Source organism: Cannabis sativa, chromosome 4 (assembly GCF_029168945.1).
Source record: "Cannabis sativa cultivar Pink pepper isolate KNU-18-1 chromosome 4, ASM2916894v1, whole genome shotgun sequence".
In the NCBI taxonomy this organism is placed as follows: domain Eukaryota; kingdom Viridiplantae; phylum Streptophyta; class Magnoliopsida; order Rosales; family Cannabaceae; genus Cannabis; species Cannabis sativa.
The window spans coordinates 78,043,799-78,060,621 of NC_083604.1; the positions used below are offsets into that span (position 1 = coordinate 78,043,799).

The following is a 16,823-nucleotide window of genomic DNA, read 5'->3' on the forward strand; positions in this document are numbered from 1 at the left end:
TTGATTGTTTGGATATACATTCCCTCTCTCTTAAAACTGTCAAAAATAACCTAAATACCGCTCATTCGCTCAAAACATTTCAAATCGTCTCTCATTCGCTATCTCTCTCTCTCTCTACTATCACCTCTCTCTCAACCCATTTTCGATGACTGATAGTCCCAAATGAAGTACGTGTTTGAGATCTTCGACCCCCAAAAACTTTCATGAGGTAAATGTCTATCGACCTCATCTCATCCTCTCTTCTTCAACTTCTTATTCTTTTCTGTTTTTTAGATTCATCTTTTTCTTCTCTATTTTTATTTATTGTATGGATCTTGGGTTCTCTCTCTGTTCATTGAATCTTTGACCTTTTTTTTATTTGTCTACAGATTTGTGGTTGTTCTATGTTGGGGGCTCGCAAATGACCAAACTTGCGTCGAAGTTGGGATCCCAGTTGGTCGAAGCTGTAGATCGAACCCGACCAACTCTATAAATTTATTAATTTGAAACTTGAAATTATGTGTTTAGAATTTTTAATTTTGTGCATCTGTTTCATGGATTTTGATTTGTTTTAGATCTGTATTTATTTAGTTTGATTTTGATAGATCTTAGGGCTCGTGTAGCTCATATCTGAATTTTTTTAATGTGATGATTTTGAACAATTGACAATTTCTTTGTTGGCTGTTCTAAATTGTCAACTATAATGCCAGTTATTACCGATAATTTTAAACAATTAGGACATAGACATACATGTGATTTTCTACCAATGTTTATACTATTTATTTTTGCGACGGCCGAACAGGCGTCGATCATAAAGATCAATGACATACCCAACTCTTAAAAACATTAGAAAAATTCATTTTTTTTTAATAATCACTACAAGAATTCCCCTCAATAGCGGCGGGGACATTAGCGGCGGAGCTCCTCCGCCGCTAATAATGGCAGTATTAGCGGCGGACCACAGTCTCCGCCGCTATTGGGAGGCTGATATTTTTTTTAAAAAAAAAAATTATTAGCGGCGGGCTGTCCGCCGCTAATGCCCGCCGCTATTACTATTAGCGGCGGGGTCCGCCGCTAATACCCCGCCGCTAATAAGTGGGCGGGAAAAATCCCGTCCATTGTGATTCAAACTATTAGCGGCAGGGTATTAGTGGCGGACCCCGCTGCTAATAGTATTTTATTTTAAAAAAAAATAAAAAATAAAGTTGTAATTGATATTAGCGGCGGGGTCCGCCGCTAATACCCCGCCGCTAATAGCACTATATAAACCCCATCAGACCCCTCTTCCCCACTTTTCCCTTCTTCACTAAAAATTAAAATCCCTAACCCTAAACCGCCTCTCCCCTTCTCCTTCTGCACTGAAAAATCCCAACCGCCTCTCCCCTCTCAGACGCACCACCAGTCCGTCGCACCACCACTCCGACGCACCACCACCCCGACGCACCACCACCGAACACTACCACCGGCTATTTTTGGTAAGTATTGTTTTTTTATTTTAGATTTGTTATTATATAGTTTTAGGTTTTAGATTGGTATATATAATGTGTATTTAAATTTCGAATGTTATATATTTTAGGTTTTAAATAATTTTTGAGTTTATAAATGTAAGTTTTTATATAGAAAAATCTGTGTATATATATATTTTTGTATATAAAATTGGGTATATTTATATATAAAAATATATATATATAAATATATTTGTGTATATACAATTGGGTATATATATAAGTTTTGATTTTTTTATGTGTGTATATATACTCTATAAAAACTGTATATTATATATATATTGTATATAACAGATTATATATATATTGTATATAACAGTGTAGTATATATATTGTATTGTATTATTATATAAAATATAAAAACCGTACATTATATATATATTGTATATAACAATGTAGTATATATATTGTATATATTAATCTGTATATATATATTATATTTATATATAGGTTTATGATTAATGTGTAGAAATTCTATATATATATATAAGATTTTTATTTTTTTTATTTATATATTTGTGTATATAAAATATATAGTATATGTTTTTTTTTTTTTTTGAGAAAAATATATAGATTATGTTAATGTATATATAATTTATATATATTGTAACAATGTTGTATATTGTATTGTTGTTATTTGTAGGTTTTTTTATTAATTTTAGTAATTAATAATATGATATACTTTTTGTTTTCAGATTGGTATTATTAGTAATTTGTATTTGTTTGTATTTGTTTATTTTATGTTAGATTTTATTGAAATTAAATTAATTTGTTGTTAAGTTTGCTAAAGATTTGAAAAGTAAATTTAGAATTATGAAAAAAATAGAAAAAAAAATATTACTTTATAGCTTAATATATAAAATGAATTTTTTAATAATAATAATTAGTTTTTTAATAGCTTAATAAATAATATAAATATTAAAAGTTAAAAAGATTAATTAGAAGATTTGATTTATTTTTTTAATTTAAATTAAATGAATAAACTTTTATTTAAATTTTAAAAAAAATAATTTTTATTGTATTTTTAAGGTGGTAAAAAAAATTAAAAATAATGAATAAATAAGAAAATGGTAACTTTTAATAAATTTATTTAATAAAGATTAATTTATAAATTTAGGAATTAAGCATATAATTAGTAGAAATTTTAATAACTAATTATTTTATAAAATTTCTAAATAATAATAATTCATTTAAAAACTAATTATTTTATATTTATTTTAATTTAGAAAATAAATTTATTTTTATATAAATGATAAATAACTTAAAAATTTAAAAGTTAAAAATTTAAAAATTAGTAATTTAATGAATTTTTATAGTGTAATATGTAAAATGATTTTTTTTATAATATAATTAGTTTAAATTTTGATAACTAATTTTAAGTTTCAAAAAATAATAATTCATTTAAAAATTAATTATTTTATATTTATTTAAATTTAGAAAATAAATTTATTTTTTTATAAATAATAAATAACACAAAAATTTAAAATTTAATAATAAAGAACAATAATAATTCATTTAATAATTCATATTTATAATTATATTTAAAAATATATCATAACTTTTGTATAGTTGTAAAAAAGTCTAGAACAAAATTGTTCTTCTCTTTTCTTGCAATATACAGGAGCGATGGTTATACATGGCATAATTTGTACTCATAAAATTTCATAAGACTTTACAAATCATTCAAATATTTAATACTTCATTTGTCGCCTAAATTGTAGATGGCGACAATCGATAAGTCTTGGACCAAAATCAGAAATTGTGGTTGCCATGAATTTTGGAATGGTCTACAAGCCTTTTTAGCAATGGCATCAGAACATAAGGATTGTGATGGACGAATTCGATGTCCTTGTGTGAGATGTATAAATAGTAGGTTTGAAAAAATAGATAGGGTTAGAGCACACGTATTTGATCGAGGTTTTATGCAAGGATATGAGAAGTGGATTTATCACGGGGAGCCTGAGGATGCCGTCGATGATGTAACAGTTGCCGATGTTGAATCAGAGGATGAAATGATTCCTATTCTAGAAGACTTCTTTCCCTCGACAACTGAGGAACGACAAGGAGAAGATGAACAACCAACCACAAACCCACTATTTGATGACTTATTTGAGGAAATTGAAGCTGAATTGTATCCCGGTTGTGATTGGATTTCGTCTCTTAACTTTTTAGCAAAGCTATTGCATTTAAAAGTTAGGGGAAAAATTCCTAATAACATCTTTGAAGAATTATTGAAGCTTTTAAAGTTTGCGTTTCCGAAGGAAAATAATATTCCATCAACTTACTACGAGGCAAAAAAAAGATTGAAGAAATTAGGCTTGGGTTATGATTCTATCCATGTCTGTTTGTATAATTGTTGCTTATTTTATAAGGAGAATGCATCCAAGGAGGCTTGTCCAGTTTGCAGAACTAGTCGTTGGGTTACTTCCGAGAACGGCAAAGGAAAAAAAGTTCCTTGCAAAGTCATGCGATACTTTCCGTTGACACCTCGGCTTAAAAGATTATATAGTTCGAGGATTACAGCGAAAAGCATGATATGACATCATACTGGAAAATCAAAAGATGATGGGGTGTTGCGACACCCGGTCGATGGTCTCGCTTCGAAAGACTTTGATGCAAAACATCCCGAGTTTGCAAGAGACCCAAGAAATGTTCGACTGGGGTTAGCTGCTGATGGATTTAATCCATTTGGCAACATGAGTCTTGCATACAGCATGTGGCCAGTGGTGTTGGCTAATTATAATCTACCACCTTGGTTATGTATGAAAGATAATTATTTTTTGCTATCTACCCTTATTCCTGGTGCAAAATCTCCGGGTAAAGACATGGATATATTTTTAAGACCGTTGGTGGATGAATTAAAGGAGTTGTGGAATAATGGGGTACCAACGAGAGATAATTCGACCAACTCGATGTTCACCATGCGTGCTGCGCTTTTGTGGACAGTGAATGATTTTCCTGCTCGTAGTAGCTTGTCTGGGTGGAGTGGTCAAGGTTATAAAGCTTGCCCTACTTGTAATGAAGACACGACGTCCATTCGAGTGATCGGGAAAACATCATATGTTGGTCATAGAAGGTTCTTGCCAAGTAACCATGCAATGAGAAGGGATACTCGATTTGATGGTAAAGTTGAAAGAAGACCTCCTCCAAGACGATTTACTTGTGAAGAGATATTATCACAAGTTAATACTCTCGAACCCCAAATTCCCGGACATCATGAAAATTTTGGGGGTGTGAAACGTAGAAGAGTTGCAGAAACTTGTAATTGGAGGAAAAAAAGTATTTTCTACGAGTTGGAGTATTGGAGCACGAATATTTTAAAACACAACATTGATGTCATGCAAGTTGAGAAGAATGTGTGTGATAGTCTCCTAGGAACCATCTTGGATAATGATAAATCAAAGGACACAACCAATGCGCGACATGATTTAAAGAAGATGGGTATTAGAGAATCGTTGTGGATTTATGAAGATGGGAATGGGAGGCTAATGAAACCGCATGCTCCTTATGTTTTGACTCGTGAGAAAAGACAACTTTTTTGTCAGTTTGTTAAAGGAATAAAGTTTCCCGATGGCTTCTGTTCAAATTTAAAGAGCAAAGTTTCTCCAGATGAGTCTAACATTATTGGGTTAAAATCCCACGATTGTCATGTCATTATGCAGCGAGTACTAGCGGTTGGTGTCCGTAAATTTCTACCTCGTGACACTGCAACAACTATTACTCAGCTGTGTAATTTTTTTCGACAGTTATGCTCTAGAACTCTAAATGTAAAAGATATGGAGGATGCTCAAAATAATTTAATTCTGTTATTGTGCAAGATGGAATTGATTTTTCCTCCAGCTTTTTTTGACATAATGATACACTTGGTATTGCATTTGCCTGAAGAAGCGATATTGGGTGGCCCGGTCTTTATAAGATGGATGTATCCTTTTGAAAGGTACATTAAAAAATTGAAGAATTATGTGGGAAACAAGGCACGTCCTGAAGGGTCAATTGCAGAAGGTTATGTTGCTGATGAGGCAGTAACCTTTTGTTCAATGTACTTTAAAGGGTGTGAAACAAGATTTAATCGGCTTGATCGAAATGAAGATGCGCCTTCTGTGTGTCGCTATCTCTCAGTTTTTAATTCTCAATCTCGTCCTTTAACTAGCGGAATTATCAAGCCTCTTGATCATATCGGTCGTGAAAAAGCTGAGTGGTACATTCTTCAAAATTCTCCTGAAATCCAAGCTTACTTAGAGTAAGTTTGTTACATTTTTATAAATTATTTTATTAAATTTTTAGTTTTTATTCTCTATCTCCCTCTATCGTATCTTGACATTATCATACTTCACAGTTAACATTTGGACAAGATCAGGCATGAATATCCTAATGGTAATCACGATGTCTTGCATAGGCAAACTTTCCGTCCGTGGTTTCATAAGAAGGTATAATGACAAAATTGTAAAGTTTTAATTCAACCATTTATATTCCTCTCATATTAATACATTTTATGTATTTAGATATATGAGTTGCACAAGCTTGGAACTTTACAAAATGGTGATGAGTTACTCGCTCTCGCTTCCGGGTCCGATTACTTAGCAACATTTTACGAAGGTTGTGTAGTGAATGGTGTTCGGTTTATTGCATCAAAGTGAGACCAAAAGCGAAAGACACAAAATAGTGGTGTTACTGTTGCTGGAACTGAAGGGTTTAATTACTACGGCACACTTGAAGATGTAATCACTATATCTTATACTGGTGCATATACAGTGACATTGTTTGAATGTAAATGGTATAACACTAATCCATTAAGAAAGAAGACAATCACTGAAAATAATATAACCAGTATAAATACTCGTGGATATTGGTATCAAGATGAACCGTACATCCTTGCTAACCAGGCGAAGCAAGTTTTCTATCTTGAAGATCCACTAAGAGGTCGCGATTGGAAGGTTGTTGAAGATATTAGCCATCGACAAATTTGGGACATTAATGACAACGAAGATGAGACTGATGTAGATGTTGTTAGTGATTCTAACTCTGCCAATTTTGTGTTGACGGTTGATCTTGGAGAGTTGATTATGCAATCGAATGAACCTCCAGTAATTGTTGAATCGTCCGATCAGTTAGTGGATTCTGAGATAGAGAATAATGAACTTGATGAAAATTATGTTGCTGAAGAAGTAGATGATTTACTAGTTGAACATGTGGAGGATGAAAATGTAAACTTAGTGAATGATGGAAATGACAGTGATTCGTTAGTGTAACTTTTATTTTGTAAATATTTGTTACTAAAAATTTTTACAATTAAAGGACTTTTTAATTTCTTTCGCATTAACATTTGTGTGATCTTTCAATTATGTGTTTCACATTTTGTGAATTCTTACATTTTTTTCCGTCTTCAAAGTAAAGTAAAATGTCAGCTACGTTAGCGACATACCATGGTGGGGATGGTGATGGCAGGGATCCCCCTGATCCTTCTAGGGTACCGTCGTCTTGCGAATCAGGTTTTCATATTTTTTGAAATCTAACATTGTTCTGAATATAAATAGTGAATGTATGATTTACTAATAAAATTATTTTTCCCTCGAATATATATAGTTCCACCTCCGGTCAGAAAGGGTCGTGGGGTTGCCGCAAACGCTAATCTCGAAAAAAAAAAGGAGAGAAGCTGGTAAGCCCTTACCGGTGGAGGTAGATCTTGAAACCGGCAAATTTGTTGGCACTGAAGCAAGCAATTATGTTCGATTTCTTGGCCAACAAGTAAGCATGTTGTGCCCGGGTGGTCATCTAAATTTTTCTGATGTACCCCAACAATACAAGGATCAAGTGCTCAATCGAATTAGAGTGAGTGATTTTTAATTATTAAAGGTTGTAATAATTTTATGTCCTCATTTATAAATTAACATAATTTTAAATTATTTTATTACATAGTACTATTTTGATATCGATGGGAATCCCCATCGAGACCTACTTATGGGGACTTTATATTCGGTGATGGCGGAGCGGTATAGTGAGCGAAAGACACTCAGACACAAGCATTTTAAACAACATTATAAAAAACCAGAAGATTGGGAGACAGTTCTCAAATTCCCCCCTGACTACTTGAATACCGAGACTTGGAAACCGGTTTGCGAATTGTTCGTTAGCGAGGCATTTTTGAATCGTTCAACTAAAAATAAATCGAATCGGCAACTAATGAAATATCCAACAACGCAAGGCACAAAATCGTTGGCGTCCATACGCCACGGAATGGTATGTATTAATTCTTTAATTGTTAATAATATTTTTCTCTTATAATAAACTAATTTAATTGTTTATGTTCGTATAGGGGGGTCCTCCTGGAGAGCATGTAGTTGAAGCATGGAAGGAGATCCATGTGAAAAAACCGTCTGACACTTTCGTTAATGAATTAGCTGCAAAAGATTATGTAAGTGAATAAAATGATTTATTATTAAAATTTATATTTTATATTAATTATATATTCTAATAATTTTGATTTAAATAGGAGGAACTGATCAAGGAGCTTGATAGGAAGCGACTTGAACGACAATCCCAGAGCGATACTGGAACTGAATCTGAATCTGATACTGGTTATCAGTTTGACGTTTTGGAAACAGTTCTAGGCCAAAGATCTGACTATCAAAGAGGCGTGGGTAAAAGGCTCAAGGGCAAAGGAAAGAAACCAATCCCTCAAACTCAATCGACGGTGCCTCCCCAACCAACTACTGAAATGATGAGCACTGTGGCAGAAATATTCTCAGCTATGCGTGCCACTTGGGGGGGTAATTTGACGCCTGAACAACGTGCTCATATATTTAACCCACGTTTTGACAATTTTATTCAAACGTATAGTCAGTCGCAGTCGCCTGGTGGTTCGTCTTCTCAGAGTTATGTCGCTCCTCCGGAATAGCAACAACAACCTCCTCAACCACAACAGTCGTCTTCGCAACAACAATTCCAAAGTTTGTCACAGCAGCAATTTGAAGATTTTTTGCAGCAGCAACCCCAATCTTTTCCTCAGCAGTTTCCTCAAGAAGAATAACGGTACCGCTCCGCCATTGGGAAATCAGTTCTTATACCGAACCCCATCAGAGTCTCCTCCGCTCGGCTCAAACTTTGCTGATTTTGGATTATTTGGGAGTTCATCGCAGGAGAACCAATTTTATTCAACTCCCATTTTCAACCAAGCTGAGCTCAGTAATTTAACGCTGGGTTTATCATCAGACCAAGCGTATGTGCCTTCTCCGCCACGGGCTTCGGGGAATCGTACCGAAAATAATCCAGATCAAGACTTCATAATTAGAGACCTGAATGAAGATGTTAATGAATAATTTATTTATGTTTTGTAATAATTTAGTTTAATTTTGAGACAATATTTTATTAGGATTAATATGTTAAAGTTAATTACTTTGGAGACAATTTTAAATTATTAATAAATTTTATTAAATTGTTATAATTATATTAATTAGATTTTATTTATTAAATATTTATATAAATAATTATTTATTTATATATAAATATATATGTATTTTTTTTTTATCTGAAGGGCATTAGCGGCGGGAGGCATTAGCGGCGGGGTCCCGCCGCTAATGCTCCGCCGCTAATAACATTAATAGCGGCGGACCCCTTTTTTGGCCGCTAATACCTTTAATAGCGGCCAAGCATTAGCGGCGGACCAATAGCGGTCGAGGTCCGCCGCTAATGCCCTTTAGCGGCCACTTGGTGGACCAATAGCGGCCGAGGGGCCGCCGCTATTGGTGCTTAATGTTGTAGTGAAAGCATTTATGTCATGAAAATAACCAAACTACATAACTATGATTTCACGAGTATCAATGTGGCAAGTGGCAACCAATTAAGTTAATAAATAAGTAATTGACTTATGAACCATTTTTGTTGAAACAGCCTCCACTTATTTAGACTGAAACACTAAGCATTTTTGTTGATTAAACAGTGGTTTTTTTGGAGAAGGAGCATGCGTATGCATATATATGGTTAAATATTATGGTACTATAATTTTCGATGGAAATTGACATATATATATATATGATGGTGTGAAGAGAGCTATACATAACCCGGAAACTTTAATGATGAGACTATTCAAAATTAATTGTGATCATAGAGATCGAGATTACATGTGTGTGTGTGTGTGAGCGCTTATTGATTATTACAACGTTAATCTCTTCGAAAACTAATGAAAATCAGTGTTTCGATGGTTAAGATATAGCCTATAATTGGAACTATATATATATATATACACACACATACTCGCGGTAATCTGTAACTTACTAATAGGTTTTCGTAATTATGACACAACTGTAACCAGATTGATAAAACCATTTTTATTATTAATTAGTATATAGTTAATTAATTAGCATTCTTATAATTAGGCACCAGTAGTGCTTAATACTTTCAAGGCATGTTTTATAGTGATTGGTTAGCGATACTTCGAAATCAATACAGTAATAATCCAGTTAATGTTTAACGGTAAATTTCAACCACCTCCAATTTACAAAGAAAAGTAAACTAAAAGGATAATTTTGCCAAAAAAAAAATGAGGAAATTAAGTGTAAAAATCAAACCATAAAAAAATTTCACCAAAAATAACCCTTAAATGCGTATATATTTTTGTATATTTATATAGAACTAAAGTTCAATTAATAAACTAATTAAGCTTGATTAACTCTAACAATAATTAGCTTCAGTACTATATATATATACCTAATAAAACAGTACTACGTATATGACATATATATGAATGAAAGACAAGACCAGGCAAGGCAACTATGCCTCAGCGTATCGAAGTACCTAATCCATCCGATTAACCAAACGAGTTAATCACAGCCATTCATTATCCACTACCCAAAAACAAAAAGTAAACATATGATACGTACGTACATACATTAATACATTAATATAGTTACGACTCATATACATATATAAAATACAGCTCAGAAAAAAGAATAATTATATATATTACATTCTTGGTTAGACTACAACCCAACTTTCTAACTCCCATTTCTCTATATAGAAACCCTTTTGGTTTAAAACCATTATAATCTTCTTCATCTTGAAACCCTAGATCTATCTATCTCTATCTATAACCATGATGAGTAGTTATAAATCTGAGCCAAACAACAATATTGATCAAGACACTCATCATCAATATCATTATCATCATCATCATGATCATCATGAGGAAGAAGAAGAAGAAGATGATCATCATGATGAAAACAGCAGCAATAAGCAACAAAAAATAGGAAGGGGAAAGACTCAGATAAAGTTCATAGAGAACCAAACAAACAGACAAGTAACCTTTTCAAAACGAAGAAATGGGATTTTCAAAAAGGCTGGTGAACTCTCTGTTCTTTGTGATGCTAAGGTCTCTCTTATTATTGTCCCTAACAATAATAAACTCCATGAATTCATTACTCCTGGAGCCAAGTAAGAATATTTATATATATATATATTATTAGAAAAGTTTAGATCTTTATCAATTAATTTCTGATATATGTGTTATCTTTTCATGGAATCAGTACTAAGGAAATGATTGATCTGTATCAAAGAACCAAAGGTGTTGATCTGTGGAAGTCACAGTACGAGGTTATTAATTATTTTTTTTTTATTAAAAAAAATCTGAAAGTTTGTTTTTTTTTATTGATTATTTTTTATTTATTTTATTTTTTGGTTGTAGGCAATGCAACAAACCTTGCGCCAACTCAAAGCTAAAAACTTTGAACTGAGGACACAGATCAGGTATTTTTTGAAAATATTATTTTTCCTATATATATAAAAAAGGAAATAAGAGAGAAAAAAAAAGTGACACATAAATGATTTTTTATTTTATTTTTTGTAGTTTGATGAAATTAATATGTTGTTTTTTTTTTCTTGAAACAGACAGAGATTGGGTTATGATTTGAATGATCTGAGTTTTCATGAGCTAAGTGATCTTGAGAATAGTATGCTTTCTTCTGTGGAAGCCATACGCCACAGAAAGGTATAATTTATAAATCATTATATTTTCACAATTTTTTTTAAAATTATTTATTTTCATGTATATGTTTGAATCTTTAATATAGAGTAATTTGTGGCATAAATACTTAAATTTCACTCCAGTTACAAATAAATAACTAAGTTTAATTTTTTGGCTGTAATAATAGCTAAGTTATAAGGTGTCAAAATTTAATAACTTTTGGACTTTTTATATTAATAAAAAGTCAGTAAAAGTATTCAAAAAAAAATTGTGATTTTAGATATTTTGTGTAAATTTTCCAATAAATATATATACTGTTATCTCATTTGATCGAGTATAGTACTAGATTTCATTATTATGGATCATATATAAGCTAAAACTTATAGTACATGAGCACTTACTATTTGACACTTAAAGTGTTCAAAATCATACTAATATAATTTTTTATAATTAATTAGCGATTCTTTATATTATTTATTATATATCTGAAACTCAATATTAAAATAGAGTAATAGTATATCAACTTTGACACCTTTCATCAAAAAAAAACTTTGACACCTAAGGTGCAGCTCTCTTAGCATTTCTTATATAATAAATCATTTGATAATTAATTGAAATTAAATTAGAACGTGCATCGTACTAATTCTCTTGTTCATTATGTTTTTCAGAATCACAAGATCAAAACTCAGGCTGAAACCACCAAGAAAAGGGTTAGAACACACACACACTGCATATTAATATCAACCTGAATATAGTCTTTTCATTTCTATTTCTAATTAATTTTAATTAGCATATATATATATATATGCAATTGTATATATATATCACCGTACATGTTTTTTTTTTTCTAACAGAACAAGAGCTGGGAGGAAAGAAACTCAGTCCTCATGCATGAAATTGTAAGCTATAATTTATAACCTTATAATTAATTAGGTACATCTTATTAATTATACAATATTAGACATATATAGACTATTATATTATCCTAAATATCTATATAAACATTATGTACACAGTTATTTTAATTAACATATCATATGATTTGTTATAATGAAATAAAATGGAAATATAATAAATCAATATTTATTTTATTAATCTGTTGGTTGCGTGTTTTAAAGTATTAGAATAATGACTATTCCATATTTACATCCCAATTATGCAAGATAATATATATTTCATTTCCACTTCTATTTTTAATTAATCTAATTAATGAAAGTGTGGTAATTAATTAATTGTATTATTGTTATTATTAGCATGCAAGGTGTGAAGATCCACCATATGGTTTAGTGGAGGATAATGTAGAAGGAGGAGGAGGAGGAGGGTATGAATCATCAGCAGTTGCATTAGCTAATGGAGCTTCCAATCTCTACGCCTTCCGCCACCACCACAACGGTGGAGGAAGCTTAATCACCACCAGTCACTCCGCTCTTCACAGTGGCACCGGCGGTGGTGGTAGTGGCGGTGCCTATGAATCCTTTGATCTCCGCGACCTTCGCCTGGCTTGATGAATTAATCTGCACCCTAATCATATATTAGTACTACGTACTAATTATATATACACAATATGTATTATGTGAGGGCTTGGAGTGCATGCATTTATAACTCTATCTTAAGAATATTATTATGTTTAGTATGTACTACTTTTGGTTTTAATTTGCTTGACTTTGGTAATATATACCTTAAGCTTCTGATGATGATGATGATGATTTATATATTAATTATATGTTATGATATACTTAATTAAATGTCTCTGGTTTGAATTTACTTAATTATGTATATTCCTAGTTTGTCTAATTTTGTTTTGATATGTTCCATTGATGGGAATGGAGACTTAATTATTTATGACTATTTATTATTGATTTGAATTTAACAAGTGTAGTGCATATTGCATAAATACATGGATACACAAACTACTTGAGGCTTTGGTCAAGTAGCCATAGAAGGTATTTGGGGATTGTGTGGGGTTATGTGATCCCACTACAGGAATTATGATCTTTAGGGGCGATAAAAGTTATCCTTAAGAAGTCGCTCCTAATAGTTTGCACCTAAAAATATTATAAGGGACAATAAAAAAATTATCACCCCTAAAAGTAATTGATAAACAATTAAGGTTTACTTTTAAGAGCGATAAATATCATCTTTAAAACTTTACAATTAGTTGAAAAACAATTTTAAACAATATATTGATATTGCTCCTAAAGAAAAAACAACAAAAATACAGTTTTACGGAATTTTAAACATTTTTACGATTTTTTTTTATTTTATTTACATAAAATACGGTCGTTGAAATTTTGTTCATTTGTTGTTAATTTTTTGTTATATGTATGTTATTTTTTGTTGTTTTTTTGTTATTATTTTGATGTTATTTTCATGTTACTTTTATGTTGTTTTTTTGTTGATTTTATGTTGTTTTCGTGTTATTTTTTAGAAAACCGTAAAAATGTAAAAAAAACATTCTTTGAACGTAAAAATGTAAACATTTTACAAAAAATAGTGCATTATGTAATTATTCCAAAATTAAAATTATTATAGTGTGATATCAAATCCAAAATTTGTGTAATTCGGCCTCAATGTATATATAAAAATGCTTATTATATAAATAAATAAAACAACATAGATAGTAACCATGTTGTTTATCAAATACTTTCAGGCTTTTTTTTTTTGGGAAAAAAACAGAAAAATACAAAAAAAGGAAAAAAAATTACAAAAATACTTTGGGCCGGCCCATTAAACATTTATACAGTCCACATACAAATATTTACAAAAATACCACATGCACTAAGCCTTCAGCTATACAGAGCGAACCATGAAGATGAAAATACGCGCTCGTTTCAAAACCGCAAAACAACCAAAATGAAACCAAAACGAGAAAAATACAACTATTAATTCTGGCAAAATCAACTGGAAAAGAAGACCTGCAATGATCTAAACTGAAAATGACGAAAAAAATCAGAAAAACTGTGAAGAAACTGAAATTACACATTTGTTTTCTGTTTTATTCGATCAAAACAACTCCCCCTAATATCGAAATCCAGATTCATGAAATGTAGATCTGTAACAAACAGATCTGGAGCTCCCACCAAATTCAAAACAATGTATGATGTGAAAATTTTTAAAAAAACCTCATGAATAATACATCTACGTTATATACAGTTACATTTTGATTGATTACTGGTTTTCAATATAAATATATTTTTTGAAAAATAAAATAAGAAGAGTAAAATCGAATTAAGGTACAACCAATTATGTATATAAGTCTGTTTATTTTTTATTTTGGTTGCCTTATAGTTGCATTATCGTTTTATGATAGTTTATATATTATGCAAGAATTTAATTTGATGGGGACTAAGAAATAGTAGTTATACATAGTAAGTTTTGTGCAAATAGTTGCATATTAATTTTATAGTGAAATAACATATGCAAGTAGCAAAACTATAATAAAACTACAAAATAACTGTATGCAAGTGCAAATAGTTGCATTATCGTTTTATGATAGTTTATATATTATGCAAGAATTTAATTTGATGGGGACTAAGAAATAGTAGTTATACATAGTAAGTTTTGTGCAAATAGTTGCATATTAATTTTATAGTGAAATAACATATGCAAGTAGCAAAACTATAATAAAACTACAAAACAACTGTATACAAACTAAAATACAGGAAAAACTCTTTGAACATCAACATCCATGATAAATCTCATTGTTACCCATTGATGATATAAAAATGGACAGGAAACAACTAGATAAAAAACATATTAAAAAAATACATACAGAAGGTGTAAAATTTCAAATATGGGAGAAAACTAAAAAGAAACCGAAAACAAACCTCGGTTCGAACATCAGCACCAACATTAGCTTTTTTCCCAGAAACGTTGACAATGAAATCTCTGCATTATTTGTTGAGCAAACATACATAAGAAGCACAATGATTTCCTAAGATTGTGCCTAAAACTAGTGAAAATATTTTTCATTTCTCAGAACACTTTCCTTGACTTCGACTATTCTTTATTATTTGATTTTGTCTTCAGGTATTAGCTTTTGTTGTCTATACTTTTTCTGGCTTTATTCTCTACACAGTCGCTCCATATGTTATCAAGGTCCGTTTCTTCGTAAGAATATATAAGAAACTAGCTTTACAATTAAAAATTAAAAATAAAAAGGAAAGAAGAATTGTTATGGAAAAAAATTAAAAATTAAAAACTGAAATAAAATTTAAAATTAAAAATTAAAACTGAAATAAAATTAAAAATAAAAAGAAAAGAAGAAAAAAAGAGAGTGAAATGATGGATTGATTGATAGAAGTCAATCCTAGACTCCTGCCGTGTAAGCAACAAGTGTGATGCATGAAAATGTGTGTGCAAAGTGGTAAAAGTGTAATAAAATAAACTTGATGAGTAAAAAAGTAACAATAACCGTGTGAGGGTATTTCAGTAATAAAGAATGCATTTTGTATTTATGGTGTAAAAATTTCTTTTTTTTTTCTAAGTAAGGATCAAATATTTAAGTTGAAATTTGTAATTAATATTTGTGTACATACTTAGTGATGAAAAAAAGAATAGAATAGCCTCTTTTCTTTTACTAAGGATGTCTTACAATTTTTTTTTTTTTTTTATGCAACAGAGAAATTTATTGAAGCAGAAAACTAAAAACCAGTAGCAACAAAGGGTGCTACTTCCCCAGCCGAACAAACCCGAGACACATTGTTTAAAGCAGCCCAAGCTGCAAGCTTGTGTGCTACCAAATTGGCCTCACGAGGCAGCCAAAAAACTCCTAAACCAGTGTTCAATTTCAGACAAGAAAATAAATGCAGAAAAATATTAGAAAGGTTCCACACAGGAATAGAGTAATTTTTAACAGCATTGGCAAGTTGTAAGCAATCCGTGTAGAAGCTAGCATCCTTGCAATTCATCTTTAGACTCAAAGAAAAGGCATGACAGAGGGCTAAACTCTCAGCATGGAGAGCAGAAGAGACCGAAACCTTGGCTGTGAGAGCTTCCACAAAGGTGCCTTCCTTGTTGAACACAACCACAGCCACAAAAGCACAGCTGCCACGGACTGCTGCATCAGAGAAAAAGTTAAAATCCTTCGGCACCAGCTGTGGTTGACAAGGGTGGTGAAGAACTTCCAATCTTTCCAAAGAGATTCTCGACTTGCTAGCAGTAAAATCATTCAGCAGCTTCAAACAGTTGGATAGAACATCCTGCGGTCTCAGCGCGGAACCATTATGAAACACCTTATTTCTAGCATTCCACAAGGAGTAACACAAGTAGGCTGCAAACTGGGTAAAAGGAGGGCCACCCGGGGAGTAAGGAGGGACGTTCGGGGGCGAATGGATGATCCAATTAACTAATTCCAGCATGTTCCTGAACACCAACCCCTCGCT

At 31.6% G+C, this 16,823-nt stretch overlaps 3 protein-coding genes across 3 annotated transcripts; all 3 read left to right on the forward strand.

Moving 5' to 3' along the window:
* Nucleotides 1-3,205: 3,205 nt before the first annotated feature.
* On the forward strand, nt 3,206-4,805 carry LOC133037176 (uncharacterized). Its single transcript, XM_061114027.1, has 3 exons — nt 3,206-3,920; nt 4,047-4,607; nt 4,729-4,805. The coding sequence occupies exons 1-3, from the start codon at nt 3,206-3,208 to the stop codon at nt 4,803-4,805; spliced, it is 1,353 nt and encodes a 450-aa protein (XP_060970010.1).
* Nucleotides 4,732-6,392, forward strand: LOC133036568 (uncharacterized). The gene is made up of 2 exons (XM_061113083.1): nt 4,732-5,724; nt 5,821-6,392. The coding sequence occupies exons 1-2, from the start codon at nt 4,823-4,825 to the stop codon at nt 5,822-5,824; spliced, it is 906 nt and encodes a 301-aa protein (XP_060969066.1). The 5' UTR covers nt 4,732-4,822; the 3' UTR covers nt 5,825-6,392.
* Nucleotides 6,393-10,233: 3,841 nt separating this feature from the next.
* Nucleotides 10,234-13,215, forward strand: LOC115714657 (agamous-like MADS-box protein TM6). Its single transcript, XM_030643408.2, has 7 exons — nt 10,234-10,910; nt 11,003-11,069; nt 11,161-11,222; nt 11,364-11,463; nt 12,108-12,149; nt 12,294-12,338; nt 12,693-13,215. The coding sequence occupies exons 1-7, from the start codon at nt 10,573-10,575 to the stop codon at nt 12,942-12,944; spliced, it is 906 nt and encodes a 301-aa protein (XP_030499268.2). The 5' UTR covers nt 10,234-10,572; the 3' UTR covers nt 12,945-13,215.
* Nucleotides 13,216-16,823: the final 3,608 nt, after the last annotated feature.